Source organism: Pocillopora verrucosa, chromosome 10 (assembly GCF_036669915.1).
Source record: "Pocillopora verrucosa isolate sample1 chromosome 10, ASM3666991v2, whole genome shotgun sequence".
Classification (NCBI taxonomy): Eukaryota; Metazoa; Cnidaria; class Anthozoa; order Scleractinia; family Pocilloporidae; genus Pocillopora; species Pocillopora verrucosa.
Genome location: NC_089321.1, coordinates 2577671 through 2598434, shown reverse-complemented (window position 1 = coordinate 2598434; position 20764 = coordinate 2577671). Strand labels below are relative to the sequence as shown.

Sequence of the window (20764 nt, the reverse complement as noted above, 5' to 3'; positions counted from 1 at the left end):
TTGAAATTTTTCCAACAAGGAATACCTTAGAGTAAGCCTGTAAGTCACGTTCGCAGACAAGCATAAATAATTCAGCCTACAATGTTACTCCAGCACTTGATAGAGATATCATGTATCCAAAGAATAGCACTGGACTTCTAAACTGTTACAGCCACGGATAGCACTTTACGCTCCAGGATGTAATTCTTTCAGTTAATTTCATTTATTCACGCATACGAAAGGACATAATGATGAAAATAAATTATGACACTTTTGTATTACAGTGAAAATTTTATGTCATGAAAAGTTTCTTGGTTTTAAATACTTCTTAACTATTCCATCAAGATTGTTTTGCGAACCAGTTACTCTCGTTTCAAGGAGTATATGCAAAGTTACAAAAACTACAGAGTATAGAAGACGGAGACTTTTATTTGCTTTCGCCATTTTGAAAAATTTGGACGACGCAGACGCAGACGCAACCTCGGGTTTTGAAGAATGTTTTGTAGTCTATTACTCCAAGCTCCTCTCCCGGTGGCTGGGTCAGTACAATTCGATTCATTTATTTTTTTTAATCATTACACCTGAATAAAAATGTGGTCTACGTCGAAAGATTTAAAACTGTAAGCCATGTATTCAATACACAAACAGTATCAATAATTTATTTCTTTTTTCCTTTCTTTTTCCCTTTTGAATTGTTTTCTTGTTCGTTTGGATCTTTTCCCTCGGCGACGGCCAGTTTTTTCTTAAGCGCCAAAAGAATAGCCACTTCAGCGTCTACTTTTTCTTTCTCAGCTTTTTCCGTTTTCAGTTTACGAACCTTGTCGCCCTAAAACATATATTCAGTTTTGTTAGTGTCATGAAACAGAATCCAAATTGGAGCGTAGTTCTTGTCAGCGTAGGATGTACCTGAATCCGAAATGTCGTATGAGGATTGTAAAGCCACGTAATGATGAATCAAGCGTTTTTATCTCAGGGCCCATAAATTGAATTTTTATTTGGGTATTTCACATTGTTTCGCTTAACCTGAAGACGCAGAAATGCTGTTCAAAGTTTAAAACAATTGTGAACATTGTGTGGTTGACGCCCTTTACTTATCCACAATCATATCAACGCCTGCAAATATGGATTTGCCTTCCACTTCTCCAATAATGTTCATTGTTTGACTTGTAATTTTCTGAGTTACTAACTGAATGGTGTTCTTACAAAGACAATCACTTAAAAAAACAAATAATAATAACATGAATGAACTCTTAATTTCTATTTTATTGACTAAAGAGCTTGTTCTAATACCTCAGCTATTCTAGAATTTAAATTCATTATTTTCTTTCATATTTTCATTAGGGGTAGGAATCTAACAGAGCAGTAATTTATCTGACGTGGTGACATGGTCGATTGTGTGGTGTTATCGTCCGAATGAGGCATATTTCACGTAGTGTTGTGTTTGTGAAACTCGAGAGATAACCCTCCTTCTTGTCTAGCTCTGTTATTGGTAATAACACGTACTAGTCGCGCATCATTGACGATGGATATCAAAACAAGACACAATTTTCCACTCTGCTGTTTCATGTTGGCTGACACATTGTGCTTCTTACCTGCTTGGTAATCTCTGCTTGCAATGTTGCCACGTCCATGTCAGCGGCATTCCCGTCAGAAGTGTTAGCTGCTTCCTCGCCTGCCGTTTGTTTTTTTTGTTTGTTTCCGCCATACTTTGCGCGAAATTGATCAGCAACGGACGCATCAATCTTTTGGAACAGCGGTTTAGGCTTAATCATAAATTAAACAAAACAAACTTAGTATCATTCAATACACCAAATTAATGTCAAAAATAAGTCAATCTAGGCGGTTTCCATGAAAAATTTGCAAAAGAACCGACGAAACTTTGTTATGAACTTTGCCCGAAGATCAGGATTTTCTCCTTATCTACGTGAACGAGGTTGAGTGTATTTTTCTCCACAACAGATGCTGTGAGTACATGCATCTTTCAGAGACCTCTTCCATTTCCACAGCAACTAAAGTGACCTTTAGTTTCCAATATTTTTTCTATAGAAAACGTTTACTTTTTAAAACATGATTTTGTAGATAAATGAACGTTCCATCGTTTGTCTCCCGATACAGAGTAAGGGCATCAATTAAGTTTATATCGACCTTTCGACTGTGACACTACTGGTCTTCATGGATCACTTTTTCATGCTAATTTGTCCTCTACTTTGCTGTCATTTGCTTAGACCTGAAAAGAGTCCACCACTGTGTTCAAACAACTTAAAAAAGTGGCTGAAGATTGCATGTTTGCTTTGTTTGTCATTCAATTCCACACATGATGACATTTTGTCCATACCTTTCCAATTTTGTGACCAGGCTGTAAATAAGGAATGAAGTTATCCAAGACAACATTTCCATCGTCGGAGACCTACAACACCAAGATTAGCGTCGGTGAGTTTTAATCTTTAATTCTCAAACAAAATATAACTTACAGAAGCCTTGCAGGCCTAAGAATTGACTGCCAACAATAGCTTCCCTTAACACACGCTGACGTAATCAATTGAGAGTTAGGTGTCTATTAGAACAGTATTCCCAGTTAAAACTCTCAGTTCTTACCGCCCTAACCTCTTATTTTTTACGATTTGGTGTGCAGCAACAAAGATCTAGATGTCAATCGCCACTGGTGATAAAAGAGTTTCTAAAATATTTTGAAATATCTTTGCACGCTAAACGGACCTACCTGTAGCTGGCGTTGAATCTCTTCACTTACACCTGGCATATAGGGATGGATAAGAACAGAGAGCTGCCAGGAGAGATTTGCCGCGAGGCTAATAACTGTGCCGGCACGTGACCTGGGGATAAATATAAACACAACGACCAACTGCTTCTGAGGAATGTTATTCCAGTGAAAATCACAAAATTTCAACCGAAGTTATCACAACTGCCGAAAAGTGCAAATGATATTATCATAACGAACTAAAGGTTAAGATACGCAAACCGCCTGAAGCGCGGAGAAAAGGTAAGTGGCAGAGTCACGGTACGTCTAAAATTTAGCCTTTTCAGCGGTGATCATAGCTCGCTGAAATATCACAAGGTTTCTTGCATTATTAAATAAGACCCGCAAGTTGAGAAGACCCGTAGGATGAGAAGACCCCTTAGATAAGAATACCCATAGGATGAGAAGACCCGTTGGAAGAGAAGATCCGTGGGATAAGTAGACCAGTAGAATGAGAAGATCCGTGGATAAGAAGATCTGTGGGATGAGAGACCCGTAGAATGAGAAGACCCTTTGGATGAGAATACCCGTAGGATGAGAAGACCCCTTCGATGTGAAGACCCGTTGGATGAGAAGATCCGCGGGATAAGAAGACCCGTTGAATGAGAAGATTCGTGGGATGAGAAGACCCGTAGGATGAGAAGACCCTGAGGATAGGAATACCCGTAGGATGAGAAGACCCGTGGGGTGAGAAGACCCGCTGAATAAGAAGACCCGCGGGATGAGAAGACTTGCAGAATGAGAAGATCCGCGAGACGAGAAGACCCGTAGGATGAGGAGACCCGCGGGACGAGAAGATCCGGGGAATAAGAAACCCGTGGATTGACAAAAACAAATGACATACTAACTATCGGCGTAATTTTGCAATAAGCGCATCTACTAAAAAGAGACGTTTTCCCGTCTTGTCACGAACATGGTACAAAGAAAAATTTCAGAGTCCCCATGAGGAATCCAACATTAGACCTTCGGCTCTTACTTGGTGTAGAAGACACAGTTACGTCACAATAAAATTTCATCACAACTGAGCCACAGAAACTCCTATAAGGCTATTAGTTAAGTAGCTTCACAAGTGAACTCAATTCATTTATTCGAAGTTTGCACGTTTACCTGTCTGATTCGCTACCCTTGACGAGAACCCATGGCTGGTTGGATTGAAAATACTGATTACCAAGTCTGGATATGTTCAGCACGCCTCTTAATCCTTCTCGGAGCCTGCCAAGAAAATTTTTAAGAATTTAGGCTAAGTTTGCGAAACATAAATCAACAATACAATGGACTGAACAGAAATAACATAAAAAAAGGTTCGTGGTATCAACTACGCCCCATTCTCCTTCAGAGACCTGAGGCGCACAAACTTTTGGAAGGGGAGGGGTATGAGGGGTCTGTCACTCTCACCACCACGTCCCTAGTAAGATTTTTTATTCGCGCCAGCTTTCCTTGAAGACACTAATCCAATATGTCGACTTCAAAACTTGATCAGAATATTGAACAACCGCTCGCCACAAAATACAGTGGGATACGTATACTATTTTGTATACTGGTTATCGTTTAAGGCCATTCTTTTTGTTGTTGTTTTTTCCCGTTGTAGCCCCCGAATCACCTCATTTTCTCCAGATCATCGATGTACGTCTTCAATTCTTTATTGATAAGAGCTATGAAATTCTTGTCCTCATCAGTCAAATCTATGATGGGTATGGCACCACCAAAGAAGTTCTGTACAAACATGAGGGCTCTGAAGAAAAAAAAGTAGGTAATCGTTACTCATGAAGAAATGAGAAAGTTAGTTAGGAAATATGTTGCATTAGACCGCTTTTCGATTGCGCGTCATGAGACTAAAACCAAAGTAATCACGGTGTCCAATCAGAACAAATAAATATATCATTATCAAAGTAATCAAAAGCAAACTGCCTAAAGCGCGGGAAATTGCGGGCGACCAACTCGCAATTGGTGTATGGTTTTGCTCCTGATTGGCTAAAAAGCACGCACTGAAGTGTGACAGAAAATTTCAACTCCCGTCACAGTATTACCGCTAAATCAAATAATATAAATAAGGTCAAGAAAATACAGCAGGTTCTCGCTATCTAAAAAGGTCAAGAAAATGCAGCAGGTTCTCGCTATCTAAAAAGCTCAAGAGTGTTGTTTAAAAAAACCGTGGCAGTACCATAAGAAATGAAGAGAGAACCGTAAAATAAATATGCATACTGATGTTTGGATGCAACTTAAAACCCAGTGAGTCCTTTTAATTTTAATCTTTGTTGTTAACGGCCTCTATGAAAACTTGAGGTTTTGTTCTACGACAGTCAGTCGCTAAACGCTCTAAAACTCAATCCAAACAATAACAACGTACCGATTGATGAAGTTACCAAAGTTGTTGAGTAGTTCAGTATTATTCCGTGAGACAAAGTCCGTCCAGCTAAAAGCACTATCCTGTTAATGGCAGAAAGAGAACTAAGAGATTGCTATATTAGCAAGCACATTTATTGAGAGTTTCTAAGTACCACAGTTTCCAATATACCGCAGTCATCTTGTAAGGTCACTAAGTATTGCATTGCACATCCTTATTGTGCATAATTTCACAGGTAATAAGCGCGCGTACATTAAATATCGACACCTTTTTCTCTATGGTAGGAGCACACCAGAGAGACATTTTATCTAAAACATTTTCTCTCTTTCTTGGAATTAAGCACTCACTTTCTTTCCATGAAATAAACATAAACCAATTCTCAGTGTAGGAAAAGGAACAATTTTCGGAAACACGAATTTAGCAAGTACTCATAAATATAATCGTCATAATATTCTGGGAATTGCATGGGTATGTAAAAAGTACTGTTGTTCCTTAAAGAACGCCGGGACCCCACTTTTTACCTCAAAATTTACGTTACTACAGGATAAAAAAAGTAGGTTGATTTTGACGAAAATCTTAGTGCAGGTTCTATCTCGGAGCAATGACATTAAGATAAAAAGTAAACTACTGACTGGTAAGTGTTCAGTTTTGAGTCTTTTTGATGTTGCTCGTGCCTAATAACATGAAGCATCGATGGACTCAAGGGAGTTGAACGCTGGCAACAAGGTGCTGTACGCTTACCTGGTTCTCAGGTCTCATATACAGCAAGTAGAATCTCCAGATGTCTGCCGGGATACCCGTGTCGGCTGCATCATTACCAAAAACCCCTAGTCCACGACTCTTTGAGAATTTGTCGTCTTCGTAATTAAGGTATTCTGAGAATCACAAAGGAAGATCGACATTACTACAAAATAATTCTTGGAAAATGAGAAAAACTAGGCAAAGTGGCGTCGTCAAATGTTTATAAGCGTTGCTGCACAAAATAATGCCCGCACTTCTGGCCAGGGAATAACAAGGTGGTCTCTAACCACGACTGTCATCCTGATATTAATGCCAATGATATCAACGTCCCTTGGAACATGCATCAAAGGTTTGACTCTCTTAACGTCGGTCTTTCAGGCCGAGTCGCTTAATGACTAAAACTAGCTTGCACCAAGAGAGAATAAACTTCCGTCAAGTCACAAGAAATTGTAACATGTCAAATTGTGATTTGATTCAGACAGCGTGTGAGGTCAAACTATAAGCTGAACCTGCGCACTCTCTTTTTGGACTGAACAGCTGAATATAGGTAATTTGAATTTTTTTCTAAAAGAGTGCTCACCTGTTGCGCTAATGGAATTCAGTAGGCTGTAGTTGTCGTCTGCACCAATCAGAGTGCACGGGAACACAACAGTGTGGAAAGGGACATTATCCTTTGCCATGAACTGATGAAGAGTGACCTGTCAGGCACACAGATAGAATAATGCGGTTAGAGAACCCTTCGTATCCGCTAATACTACAACTTACTAGGTGCTTAGATATTTCAATGAATTGCTAAAACGAACTTCCTAGCCGTGCTGTTTCCAAGAACAGTTATATCGGGAAATAAAGTGACCTTAACAAACTGCGTCATCGCAAGGTTTTTCTTAGGGGAAGGGGAGCAGGGGTGGGGCTGGTTGAACATTCCTTTCACCTTTCACTTCAAGAAAACATATTACTTGGCTGGCAAAGAAGAGTTTTCTCGCAAGTTGCGTCGCATATTCATTCGTAAAGACTGGCCTTGCATGCGACCCCTACTGTGAACGTATATCTCCAAGCTTAGTTTCATCAGAGCTGTCTTGCAACAATTGGAGTATCAAAACTGTGGAACAAATTGTACGCAAAGTTTCCTAGGAGAGCAGTGTTTTTCGAAATTCACAGCCGGTTGTGTTTCTTCGAATATGAGACGAATGACGTCTTTTAACTCACTTGTTGAGGGTTTTTCCACCATTTTTCCCATTCTTTTGTGTAATTTGCTGTGATTGAAAGATATCTGAGATACAAGAGAAACAGAAACAAGAGAGTTATAAAACTGTGCGACAAGTCGAAGAAAACCTTTGTTACAAGTGAGAAAAAAAATTGAACAGGTGTAAAGATTATAGCGGTATATGACAATGACATGAGTAACAAACACCTCATTTCTAGGCATTCTACGTAGGTTGTAAGCAAACCTTACGGTCTTTTTTTATATTTTTTTCCCAAATGAGAGATAAAAATTTTACGATTTGACTAGGCAGACATAAAAGTGTGGCATCCGTTTTCAAGTGCAGACGAAGTCCCTCGTGTAAATATTTACTTATTATGCTTACTTATTCTTGCGGACCCGAAAATCTTTTTTTTTGGTTTTTTTTTTTTATTGGGGGGGGGGGGGGGGAGAGAAAGAGAAATGTGCAAAATCACAAAAATGGAGTCCTCCACAAAAGTGACAATCTGGACTTTTAAAAACAAATGTATGAGTACAAAACGAAATATCTTCTTACCCTATTGGTGCATCAAACCACACATAGAAGACTTTATCTGTGTATCCCTCCAAAGGAACCGGGGTGCCCCATTTTAAGTCACGCGTGATGCACCTTGGTCTGAGCCCCTCCTGGATCCATCCCCGGGTAATATGGCGCGCGTTTGACGTCCATGTACCTAGAAAGAGCACAAAAGAGGACAAGACAAGTGTGGAGACGGTTACAAGAGATTTTAAATATTTCTTACTTCTTGAGAAGAACGATGACCCGTATCTATTTCGGTATTATTATTTGAAAGCGGAGACATATCGACTGTTTGGTCTAAACACATCTCCGGCTAAAAAATTCCCCAAAGACGTCCCTTTCCATTAATATCGTGTAAACATGCGGAACTGTAGAAAACTAACACGGTGAAAAGTTCTCGAAAATTCCTGCATAAGTGAATGGGAAGGCGCATGAAGAAAAATCTTACTGAGACATATATCTTATTAGACATTTTGCTGAGAAGTATCGCTGAGTATTTTTATGAGATGTGCCATATTTTGACGAGCCTGCTCATAAAAAAATACTCAGCGATACTACTCACCAAAACTTCTAATAAGTTATTCATGATCCAACTGCTTTTTTTTCTGCTAAGTCTTTCAGTTCATTTCTCATAAGGCGGGAAAAGCAAAGCGGATAGAGAAGCGGAGCGCGCGCAGCCAAATAGTTAAACAGGTTTTTTTAACAGTACAAAACAAACAAATGTCCAGATACTCTATTCGTGCGTTACTTGTACTCTACTTTGTGCTGTTGGATAACAAAGTGAAATATTGGCTTGTGTTCAGGACTGAAAAATCTATCTTACCTTCCGTAGACGATTTGTCCACCCAACTTTTTAACGATGATTCAAGCTAAAAATTGAAAGGGAAAGGAATTACTAAATGAGATATTTACCAGAAACTTTTGAAGACTCGTACAATCTAACAGCCCAAAATAAAGACTGACATGTATATGAAAAATAATTCATTCTGTCAATACCTTAGTCAAGTTGAGGAACAAATGCTTGCTACTTCTCACTTTTGGCGTTCCTCCACAAACTTTACACCTAGGTTTCTTAAAGGTAATGTCATTTAGATTGTTACAAGTCCCCCGTTTTATTTTACACCTAATACATGGAAAAATTACTCAGTTCTGATTGGTTAAGATAAATGCAGTTTTCAGGTAATTCAGTGCAGAAGAGAGTTAATTCAGTGCAGAAGAGGGTTAATTCAGTGCAAAGAAAGTAACAAATCAGACATTCTGATTGGTCAATAATCAAAGAAATCACAGATAGCCGATCAAATGCGAGCCTTGGATGTCGCAACAAAATTTGAAAATTTGCCAGCGAAACAATGGTCGGCGTTTTAAGTAGGCTTTCTTTCGCCACCGCAGCTGAAAAACAGCTCAAACAACGAAAACACTACCCGACGACAAAGCTCTTAACTGCACAGCTATTTCCGCAACTGATACCACCTGTCTCCAACTACTGATATGGCTACTTTTTAGCACTCTGCTATAACTTAAAATCTTCATGCTTTCGTACTTAGACGACGGCCACTACTTAAGTGTGTTTGCTAACATTGATAGCTGTTGACTACAAGACAGGCTATAACACAAGGTTACATCCAGGATCTTGCATGACAAGAAAACACAAACTTGAGAGATCTAATTCCCTTTTATCATGAAAATGTGATTGGAACCTTCATGGATGTCCCAACCAAAGTCAAAGAGTAAAAATTGTCAAGCATATCTACATTAGGAACCTAAACATCAAATCAAAACAATTAAATTCTTATCTAGCACTAGGGTTTGGTTTGTCTTACCTTAAGTTCGATGGCATTTATAAGCTTTCCACAAGAATCACACTGATCCCCTCTGGCATCCTGTAAAAACCGACAGAATAATGCTAAGTCGCTCTTACGATCTTGTAAACTGTTTGGCAACAATAAGGATGAAAAACGCGTAATAGTCCCCGAGGGGTTTTAAGGTCAAAAGTACAAAAAGAGAGAAAAACTGGGTGCTTGACATTAGCAGGAACTGCCGGCCAGACGGTCTAATTTAGAAACTAATTTGAATTGTGTGGAGAGACCTCTATAATTTTGAGTTTTGTTTCAGAAAATGCCCTAAGAGTGGTTGATTTAGTTTGGGAATTGATTGACCCACGTGGCTGACAGCTCTAATTAATAACAGAATTCTCTCTAAGAATGGAGCAGTCTGGCCAGTCAGCTTTAAATAACAGTAATCATCTCTCGTACACACAAATATTTTTAAAGTCTTCAGATAAAGCTCACCTCAAAGTTACAGAAAGGACAGGTACCTTCAACGAAACGATCAGCCAGAAATCTGGAATAACAAAATAAGACACGAATTATCACTAACGACAACTTTGGCAAAAAAAAAATGTAGCATTGCAGAAACTTGAAAGTTGAAAGAAATTGTCATCAATTGGTATCACCAAAAAGGAGTTAAGAAGTTCTCTAAATCTGTAATTGATATGAAAAAATAATCGGAGGTCATTTGCTCTCGCTCAGACGACCTCCACCCGAAGAATTACACAAAAACTTTTTGGCGGTCAAAAAAGTAAGAGCTAGGCAAACCTTTTACAGTCAACACATTGCAGCTGTTCTAGTGTATCCTCCACTAAGTGATCTTGCTTGTGAAGACGCCAGAAAATATCCTGAGCGATTCTGGTGACAACAGAACAAGTTTATTACCATTAGCTTGATGGGAGAAACGCAAAACCCTAATAGTTTCAAGTTGGACACCGGTATCAAAGGTTCGGTATTCAGCCTCAGTCAAGGCGACTGTGATGTGTTTTTACGCAAGACATTCAACCCTTTAGCTCCCGAGATCTAGTTGTTAATTCTCCCCTCTGGCAGCTACAGATTTCCCTGTAAACTAGTTACAAGAGTTTGGTGTTCAATCGACAAATGACAACTTCTACCCGATAGGTTTGAATATCCTCATCACTCGTTTTGCTGGAAAATGTTTAGAAATTATGGGGAGAAGTTAAATGTTAAACACTTTTGGGAGTTAAAGGGTTTTAACCTTTCCCTCCGCAAATCATATTCGTAATTTTCCCTTTTAACTTCTTTACGTTTCCTTGTCAAGAAGCAAAAGGGTTTGAGGCCAAATCAAGACAACAACTTTAACCTGATGAGTTTGTCTATTCTCCATCACATATTTACTGGATAAAGTGTTCAAATTTCAGAAAGAATTTACATTTTTATCAGAGAATTCAAGGATCAAATCGAATGGTGCCTCTCGCTCTACCTTAGATTTTAATGAGTATCAGACATTTTGAAAATGTCAGGGAAACTCGAAGAATTTCGGTGAGGGGATGACCAGCGATGAGCCAGCATCCCATCTGTGAGAAAGGGGATCGTTTTTAGTCGCTTTATGCAAAAGAAATTGGGAAACGCTTCCGTAGCTTGAGGGATATAGAGAGCAAGGAAAAGACTCACAAAGGTTTCGAAAATTCTGAAAACGTGAGAGGCAAACAGCTAAAATGTTGCATTAAAAACTTACTCAGTCTGTTGTTGTGTAGTTGTCCTTCCAAAGAAATCAAACTTGATTTTAAACCACTCATAGACTTCTTTGTGAATCTTGAAGTATTTGTCACAGATCTGCTGAGGTGTAAGACCTTCTTCTAACGCCTGGAATTAACAACAAGAAAGTCAAATTGACACTTCACATCACCAACCGCAGTGCTACAGAAGACATTATAAAGACGTTTAGTAAAAAAAGGTGTGATTTTAGAGGAATCATCAGATGCCTAAGTTTTAAAGGCTTTCATAAAGCAAAGTTATACAAGGACAAAAGTTTGGTTGCCTTTGATAGAGCACAGCCCTATTGTAGACAAAAGAAATAAGATGGCCAACAAAGGATGTACAAAATCATTCTTAAGTTTTTCAGGGTTTTTTAAAATTATTCGGGTGTACAACCTGTTTGCTGTTGAAAAGTAGACAGTGGCTTGTCCTTTTTAGACACATTTGTTTTCGTAATCAACTACGAATCAATTAAGTCGGAGGTGACTATTAAAAGCGTCCGAAAGCATTTTCAGAATTTAAATTTCTCGCCTCCCTTTTCAGTAATAAGAACTGATTCAGCGTGATTCAAATTCGTTTGACCGTACAAAGAAATCCGAGAATGCGATAGTTTTGCTTGGTTTTCTTTAAGAATGAACAAAACTCGCGTCATTCTCTCAACCACTGAACAGCTGTAAAACAATTACAAAAAACTATTTGTTTGCTCGTGTTTCTTGCGCTTCAAGCAGTTTTCTCGATTTTCCGTTTATCCAAAATTGGCTTTTCATATTTACTTCAGCTCTGATTTGTTTTGGTTTTACGATACTCAATACAAAGGAGCTGTTATGAAAATCTAAACAGCCTATAAGATAATTCGGTTTATAAAATGAGTCGATAGTGTAAATTAACCACCGTAAAGAGTTTCTAAAGCTGACGTTTTCAGCGTTAGTCCCCCCTAAGAGCGACCTTTTACCTTAGTTTCAGTGGCTGTACCATATTCATCCGTTCCACAGATGTACAACGTGTTGTACTGACGAAGGCGACAATACCTAGGAAGCAATGCAGAGACGACAAAAAACTGTGGTAAAAAGATTTCTTCATCAGTCAAGCTTATCTTTATTGAGGGACTAACATGCTTGCATAAAATATGTAACCCATAAATACGAAAGCCCTCCACATAATATTCCTTTTCACTTCGTCCGTTTTGAAATTACTAATCGGATCCTTTCAATGTGATTCATAGAATTGCTCATCTGAGTGATTACTATTCCTAACTAGTTCACCGACCTGTGTCAAAGTCTTGACTTTGACAGTTTCGAGATTCGTCAGGAAATAAAATTGGTCGACAAAATTAGTTTTATGTATAATCATTTATAGTTTTCATCATCTGGAAGAAGTCACGCTTTAAAGGTTTCATACCAATAAAAGGTTATTTCTAACAAAAATTCAGTTCTAATTTCTAACAAAAAAAAAAGACGATCACATGCGCGTACACTGTATTTCAAAAGCAATCAGCCACGAAATAAACTTTGAGGATAATAAAGCTTTGTTTAGGGGTAAAATTGGTAGGAAACATTGCAAACTGAGTAAATATAAGACACTGGATTTCAATGATTGCAATTCACATCAAAAATGAGAGCTGAGAAAGTTCTTAACGACAACCTCCTCCAGAACATGGCTCGCGTTACTAGTTAACGTACCTGGCAAACACGTCAGCACTAAGGACACAGCCAATGATGTTCCCCAAATGAGGCACATTATTCACATAGGGCAAGGCACTCGTGATAAGGATATTCTTTTCTCCTTCAATGGGTAGACTGTGAAAGAAAGTCAGTCGGAAGTCAGTTGGCGAAGGTTGGAAAAAATGTGGACAACGCGATATGAAGTCTCCTTAACATCGCTTTTTAGGATGGGAAGCGTCGCGTGACACTGCTCTTTAGGATGGGGAGCGTCGCGTGACATTGATTTTTAGGATGGGGAGCGTCGCGTGACATTCCATGGTAAGGCTATGAAAGTAATGCTCATTTATTAAAATTGTTCTTACATTGGGTCCACAAGCCGGCGACTTTTCGGCCGATTTTTGCCTCCTTGATTCCAGTTTTTGACAGCTTCAGCGATTTCCTCACTTGAAGCAACTCTGGCTTGAACTGCCTGAAACAAATTTAGACGACTGTTTATGTTCCATGATATCATGTTTCGTTAGATCAAACAGAGCAGTGGAAGAGAGGTTGGGGTGGGAAGGATTAGAGTCTCATGCCGCATAGCTCAGTAACAATACATAGAACATTGAGGTTAAAGCAAGACACAAAAAATCTCAGGGGTTTCTTTAACCAATTATGTGGGAATTTATACTTGGGTTTTTTTTCCTTTTGAAAATTCTCCAAAATTGCAAATTGAAAGTCCCGTTAAATTAAGTACCAGCAACATACTTCGTCTTGTGGAACACCATTCCCTTTTTCTTGACGAGGTGGCTGTAATCCTAAAAAAACAAAAGCACACACAGAGATTTCTGTATTAACACCATTCTGGATCTTTCTGTGACTTTTCGGAAGCTGAAGTGAGACCTCAAACACCTGGAGATCTTTTAGATTTCTTTCAGGCGACTTTTACCTTTATAAACAAGGTTTGAGTAAAAAACTATTGATATTGTCTTATCAAACAGAAATTTAGCACGGGCTATAAAGCATTCTCAGTAAACTGAGAATTACCTTACACGAGAAGCATAAAGAATATTGAATTAAGTTAATCACTGAAATTGCAATATCTTCAGTTTATCACCCTAACACACATAAAGGGAAAGTAAACTACAAGAAGTCTATTAACTAACTCACGCGAAGGGACAACCCTAATTTTAAGTAGCTGAGTCACGATATTTGAAATCACGTTTTGTAACATTCTACGCTAAGGAGACCAAATATCAAAATGAAATAGTATGCTAAAAAAGAAAAGAAAAAAGATCAAAATGAATGATGCATGATGAAAAAAATGACAGGATTTGAGGTAAACAGTTTTTTTGTTCTGTATTGCTGCTGTAAGTTTCATTTAATATTTGGTGAATGATGACTCTACACTGTATTGAGGCTGATACCTTTTATACTCTGTTTTGATTTCGTTACTTCCTGCGGTTTTGAACTTGGTGGAACCTGTGTTCCAGACATGGCCAGCAAAGAATCCTACAACAAGAAGAACGATAATCTCTAACTCAAATTAGCAATGGCCCCGTTTGTGAAGGGAAAAGTCTTTTGTAGAAGCCAAGTGATCATGACCAACATCAACGTAGCGAATCCATTCCCTCCCCACCCACCTGTAGGAGACTTCACCCTTTAAAGCCCATCAGAGACCAAGACAGAATTTCTCCTTACAAGTTATGAGAATAATGAAAATTATCAATTAGAGGATTATTGGTTTACGCAGTAAAAATCTCCAGATTTTCCAAAATGTTCAAACTAACATCGTAAGAATTGTATGGCAGACAGTGAGGAGTGTTACTAGTGAGATTTTGGGTTACCCACCGTATTTTGTCAGGTTTTCTAACAATCGGATGGTACCCAATACTCTTGGGTAGGTAGGTAAATAAAGTGTACTGCCCAAAAATATATCAAAATGATTGAAGGCCATTTCCTGAAACTGGACCTTTGGTCTTATATGTGCCACATAGACCATCAGGCTATGAAGTGTCTCACCTGTTTAAGGGGGAGAAGGTAAATTCTGGAACATTTCCATGTTTCTCTGAGAATTTTGACCCATGAAAATTATGTTGTTGTTGAAATTTACCCTTATACAAATGTCTAGCTTTTGTCTTTTTGTTACCTTAAAAGTAGATACTCCTTTGCCTCCTGTCACCTCAGAAGAACTTTTATGGAAAACATCCTGAGACATGAGGTGGCCGTACCATCTTTTAACGTTGTTCATCAGAGGATCTGCAGCTTCAAGTAAATAAATAAAAACAAGTACTGTTACCTATATTTGATACTTAATGTAAAATTGCAACTAGACTACTAGAATACACAATAAAAATGACTATTACCAGAGAAGCTTGAATCAGAGATAAACAAAGGATGAAGTGAACCCCAAAGAATGACATCTGCTAAACCAAGTTGATCCTGAGAAGTAAATGAACAATTGATCCAGAGTCAACTAAGTTGATCCTTTGCAAGCTTTTTCAATCCTCATATACCATTGCCTCTACTATCATTATTTAATTCTATCTAAACCAAATAGTGTGCAGTTTATTCAATAGTGTGGCTTTGCAGGATTTCCACAATTTGATAAAAATGCCACATAAAGCGTCAGGTGTCAAATGGGGGCCCAAAAATAGGCCATTTTCAATATATTAAAATTCCAACATGGCTCTGAGGTTAGGGGAATAAAATGAAAAAAATTAATTGTTTACCCCTCAACCTTGATGTGATTTCCTTTGTTTTATTCCCACAAGCCTCAGAGCCAAGTTTGAATTTTAACATATCAAAAATGGCCTATTGTGTTACAGGTACCTTTTGAGCCCTGTTCTTCTTTTTCATTTACTATTCAAAAATATAGATACTAAAAAGATTGATGTGTCAGCTGCTATGTAAAATACTCTTCCTACATTAAACCATATTTTTATTCTCACTGAATAACCTGTAAAAACAAGTTTAAACACCTTTTAGGGTATCCCCTCTCTTGACAAAGGGCTTCCAGAAATTAAAGAAGGGCTATTACCAGGTCATCTTTTGCCAATTTCTACATTGGTATTTTTTTTGTAGCCTTTGCTGGTAAAGTAGCTTTGCATGGTGTAAGAATTTCTTAGGATATCAATACAAAACTTTTTTAATGTGACATTATTTATAAAAGAACCCACCCCAGAGAAAAATTTGTGAGCAGATAAGGCTTGATCAGCATGTGTCAGTAATTTCATCAGATCATCAAAGTGACCGCTTGTTTGCCTACCCAGGCCAATAGACGATACAAGATGTTTGAAGAGTACAGGCTGCAAGAACAATGACAGATTGCCAATGAACAATTAATAGTCAACAAAATATTAACATTAAAAATCAAAGGGGAAGAATAAAAGTTACTTATTGAAATTTATCATAATTGTCACTTTCATCACTTAGCAAAGCCTAATGGAAGGTAATGCATGGTTTCTCCCAATCCATATGAATTAAAATATCTTTTTCAAAAGATGTGCACCTTGGTGCCCAATTAAAAAAAAATATCTGAAATTCTTTAAGTTGATCATATGCAGTTCATGTTCATCTTCTCCATCCTTCATTCTCCTGTGCTGATTTGGAAATTTCCTTAACCTTTATACTCTTAACTTTCACTGTTCAGACCCTTAAACTCAACTCTTTTTAAAATTTGCCATTTGGAAACCTAAAATTATAAAATGGTCATCAGAAACAAGACTTTTAGTCACCTTAAAACAAAACAGTTATGGTGAACTTATAGATCTACTGTGTAGAATATACCGGTGATAGGAATTTATAATAATTGTCATAAAAGCCAAGGATTCTTTGATTCCAACAAAATAAACTAACCTGCAAGGTTATACTCTCCCACTCCACCCACTGATCAACAACTGCTTCTTTGCTGGGGTCAGGTGTTTCTTCTGAGTTTCTCTTGAGGTCCAACAGATACCTATACATGAAAAGGTTACTGCGATACATACCAGAGCTCATCAATTCACAAAAATCAAAATATGTGATTGTATCTTTAGACTGTCCAGGAAAGAGTAGTCTTTGGAGGGTACAGTGGTGTTTCTACAACCTTAGACATCATCAGAATCAATTGAAGGGTTGTTGTTTGGTCACATCTAAAGAGTGTTTTTGAGTGGTTTTTTGTATCTGGCATAGCACAGGTTCTTTTTGTTAAGATTGTATCAGGATGTGTACACTAGAATATTAACTGACTAACTCATCCTAAATAAACTTTTCACATTGAATGTTTCATGTGAATGTAGTCAGAATGTCAACCTCATAACACACCCTCTATTCAAAAGGTTTTAGATCAGATTATGGCGGCCTGATACCCAGAGATCATTGCTAAGTAAGTGCTTTGTAGTCACAGATTGTGGGGTCAGTGACTTGCCATTAGGAGCAGTGAAGTGCTTTTTGAAACACCAAGAAAACCTGAAAGTTTGTGTGTCATCAGAGAGTCAATGAGCTCTGATAAGAGCTCCAGATCACACGTCCTTTGTTGGTTGATAGGGGAGCCAATGAGCTCTGATAGAGTTCTTGATCACAAGTAATTTGTTGGTTAATTGGGGACTCAGTGAGTTCTGATAAGAGCTCCTGATCTTACGTAGTTTCTTGCTTGATTTGGGGGGTCAATGAGCTTTGACAAGAGCTCCCAATCACAGTAAGTTTCTGTTTAGGTCAGGGAGTTAATGAGCTCTGATAAAAGCTCCAGATTGCACGAAGTTTGTGTGTCAATCAGGTAGTCAATGAGCTCTGATAAGACCTCCTGATTACAAATAGTTTCTTGGTTGATTGGGGAACCAATGAGCTCTGATAAGAGCTCCTGATTACAAGTATTTTCTTGGTTGATTGGGGAGACAATGAGCTCTGATAAGAGCTCCCAATCGCAAGAATTTTGTGTGTCAATCAGATAGTCAACAAGCTCTGATAAGAGCTCCTGATCACAAGTATTTTCTTGGTTGATTGGGGAGTCAAGAAGCTCTGATAAGAGCTCCCACTCACAAGAAGTTTGTGCGTCAATCAGGTAGTCAGTGAGCTCTGATAAGAGCTCCTGATTAAAAGAACTTTCTTGGTTGATTGGGGAATCAACAAGCTCTGATAAGAGCTCCCAATCACAAGATGTTTGTGTGTGAATCAGGGAGACAATGAGCTCTGATAAGAGCTTCCAATTGCAAGAAAATTGTGTGTCAATAAGGGAGTGAATGAGCTCTGAGAAGAGCTCTTGATCACAAGTAGTTCCTTGGTTGATTGGGGAATCAATAAGCTCTGATAACAGCTCCCAATTGCAAGAAGTTTGTGTGTGAATCAGGGAGACAATGAGCTCTGATAAGAACTCCTGATTACAAATAGTTTCTTGGTTGACTGGGGAACCAATGAGCTCTGATAAGAGCTCCTGATTACAAGTATTTTCTTGGTTGATTGGGGAGACAATGAGCTCTGATAAGAGCTCCCAATCGCAAGAATTTTGTGTGTCAATCAGATAGTCAACAAGCTCTGATAAGAGCTCCTGATCACAAGTATTTTCTTGGTTGATTGGGGAGTCAATAAGCTCTGATAAGAGCTCCCAATCACAAGAAGTTTGTGCGTCAATCAGGTAGTCAGTGAGCTCTGATAAGAGCTCCTGATTAAAAGAACTTTCTTGGTTGATTGGGGAATCAACAAGCTCTGATAAGAGCTCCCAATCACAAGATGTTTGTGTGTGAATCAGGGAGACAATGAGCTCTGATAAGAGCTTCCAATTGCAAGAAAATTGTGTGTCAATAAGGGAGTGAATGAGCTCTGAGAAGAGCTCTTGATCACAAGTAGTTCCTTGGTTGATTGGGGAATCAATAAGCTCTGATAGTAGCTCCCAATTGCAAGAAGTTTGTGTGTGAATCAGGGAGACAATGAGCTCTCATAAGAACTCCTGATCACAAGTAGTTTCTTGCTTGATTGGGGAGCCAATGAGCTCTGATAAGAGCTTCCAATGGCAAGAAGTTTCTGCATGATTCAGGGAGTCAGTGAACATTCAACACATAAACAATGTTGCCACTTTGAATTTATCTTTAATTTGATCACAACTTATATTCTACCATTTCCCCAAGGTCTGCCCATATCCTCTATGCAATCAATTAATTAACTAATTCATGAATCATTTTAATAATCAATTAATTTGTCAGTTGATGTATTTAGGTTTTAGAGTGATAGAAAATAAAATCAGAAATTTATGTCATGATAAAATATTGATCATTACACACAAATGCTATATTTTTATGATATTTCCAAACCTGTATACCTGCATATACTGTTTGTACTGTATAATAAAATTCCATGTTCAGCTTCAAGGACTGGAAGCTATAAGAAAATTTACAGAATAAGCTTTTGGTTCTCTCTAAAGTTATTGAATATATATATATATAGTTCTATGTATAACTGTAGACAGTACTGATTCAGCCCTCTGGGCTTCATCAGTGCAATGCTGCTAATTATATATATAGATTTATATATATATATATAGATTTATATTATGAGAGGAAAAAAGGGACATAACTACATTTCCCGACAAGCCTGTTTCGTGAATCGCTTCACTCTTCAGGGGTTTAGATATATAGATATAGATATATAGATTTATATATATTATAGATATATATATATATATATATATATATATATATATCTCTGAAGGTTGGACAAATCAATTCGATATAACTTTTCTGTGACTGAGTTTCACACTTATATGATCATCAGACAGATTTTAATGAGGAGTACACCTCACTAAGTTTAAACATATATAGCAGTGAGTGAATTAGTATGTCTATTTTAATCTGATGTCGATGTTCACTGGGGAGTATTTGTTCTCATGGTGGCATTTGGAAATTAATTCAGTTCTTTTGTTAAGGTTGCTTGCTTTGTCAGCTTTAATGAAAAAAGTTATGTCTTATTGATTTGTCTAACCTTCAGATATACCATGCTCTACAAACACATTGAGCACTATATGGCAAGGAGAGACTATAATCAAGATTTACATATATATACATATATATATTTCCTTCTTAATATATCAAATATTCCTGATTAGTTCATGATAGAGAAAGTGGAACAAGTTTCAAGAGCAATGGGTTCACTCTTGACAAAGCTATTTCATGTGAAATAAAATATTTTGAACAAACCTTCCTATTTCCAGGACAATTAAATTTGCTTCCATCTGATAAAGAAAGGTAACACAGTGTTGTTATTATACCCATAACCAATTAAACTATTATCAATTAATTTGTTATACTTCTTTTGCTGCATTAATTATGAGAGTGAGGAATATATTTTATAAAACTGAATACATGTAGGTTTTAAATTTGAACAACAAATACCTGTTGCTATAGTTGGAGAGAGTACTTAGGGGGACATTAGCTTCTCTTTATTTAAAATCTACAGCTCGTTTATCTTGTTGCCAATCCAGTTTTACAACATTCTATCCAAATCCCAATTTCACACTTTCAATTCCAAAGTCTAACGAACTTCTGATTGCATCAGAAAGGAATTTACTACGAGGAAATATATGAAGGTGATGGAAAGAGAGGCGTAATTCCCAGTCATGGACCATGACATATTTAGATCTGAACTTGTAGTCGTTTCAGAAGACATATCTAGTGCTAAGAAAAAACAGAATTGGGTGAACGCTAGAAAACTACACCAGTTCCGGTTTCGCTTTCCTATTTTTAGAGGAAAAAATTATCTGACCTTCATAATTGATGTATTGAACAGTAAGGGGAACGCCTGCTAGATTTTTTGCTGCCAAAATGCTGAGCAGAAATGGATTTCCTCGGTCGGTGTAAAGCTTCATAATTTCACTAATTTGAGATGATAGGAAACTACGACAATGTAAACGTCGTGTAAGTACCACAGATCGAAGGAGAGCGACAGAATTGAACCCAGAGAAGATTCTAACCATCTGACGAAACTGGTTTCACGTGTGAATAAACCAGGTTAAATCTTCGAGAAAGACTGGA

At 37.8% G+C, this 20764-nt stretch overlaps 1 protein-coding gene across 1 annotated transcript; it reads right to left on the bottom strand.

Moving 5' to 3' along the window:
* Positions 1-21: 21 nt before the first annotated feature.
* LOC131791217 (methionine--tRNA ligase, cytoplasmic) lies at positions 22-20737 on the bottom strand. The gene is made up of 29 exons (XM_059108551.2): positions 20496-20737; positions 19931-19965; positions 19057-19115; positions 16623-16722; positions 15944-16072; positions 15131-15206; positions 14914-15029; positions 14192-14276; positions 13533-13582; positions 13148-13254; positions 12804-12920; positions 12077-12152; positions 11105-11232; positions 10174-10263; positions 9868-9919; positions 9400-9459; positions 8576-8650; positions 8403-8448; positions 7577-7733; positions 7026-7089; positions 6400-6517; positions 5820-5953; positions 5082-5161; positions 4335-4466; positions 3842-3946; positions 2699-2810; positions 2315-2386; positions 1572-1742; positions 22-805 (listed from the first exon to the last, which is right to left on the bottom strand). Exons 1-29 carry the CDS (start codon positions 20704-20706, stop codon positions 638-640), a joined length of 2925 nt encoding a protein of 974 aa, XP_058964534.2. The 5' UTR covers positions 20707-20737; the 3' UTR covers positions 22-637.
* Between the last annotated feature and the right edge of the window lie 27 nt (positions 20738-20764).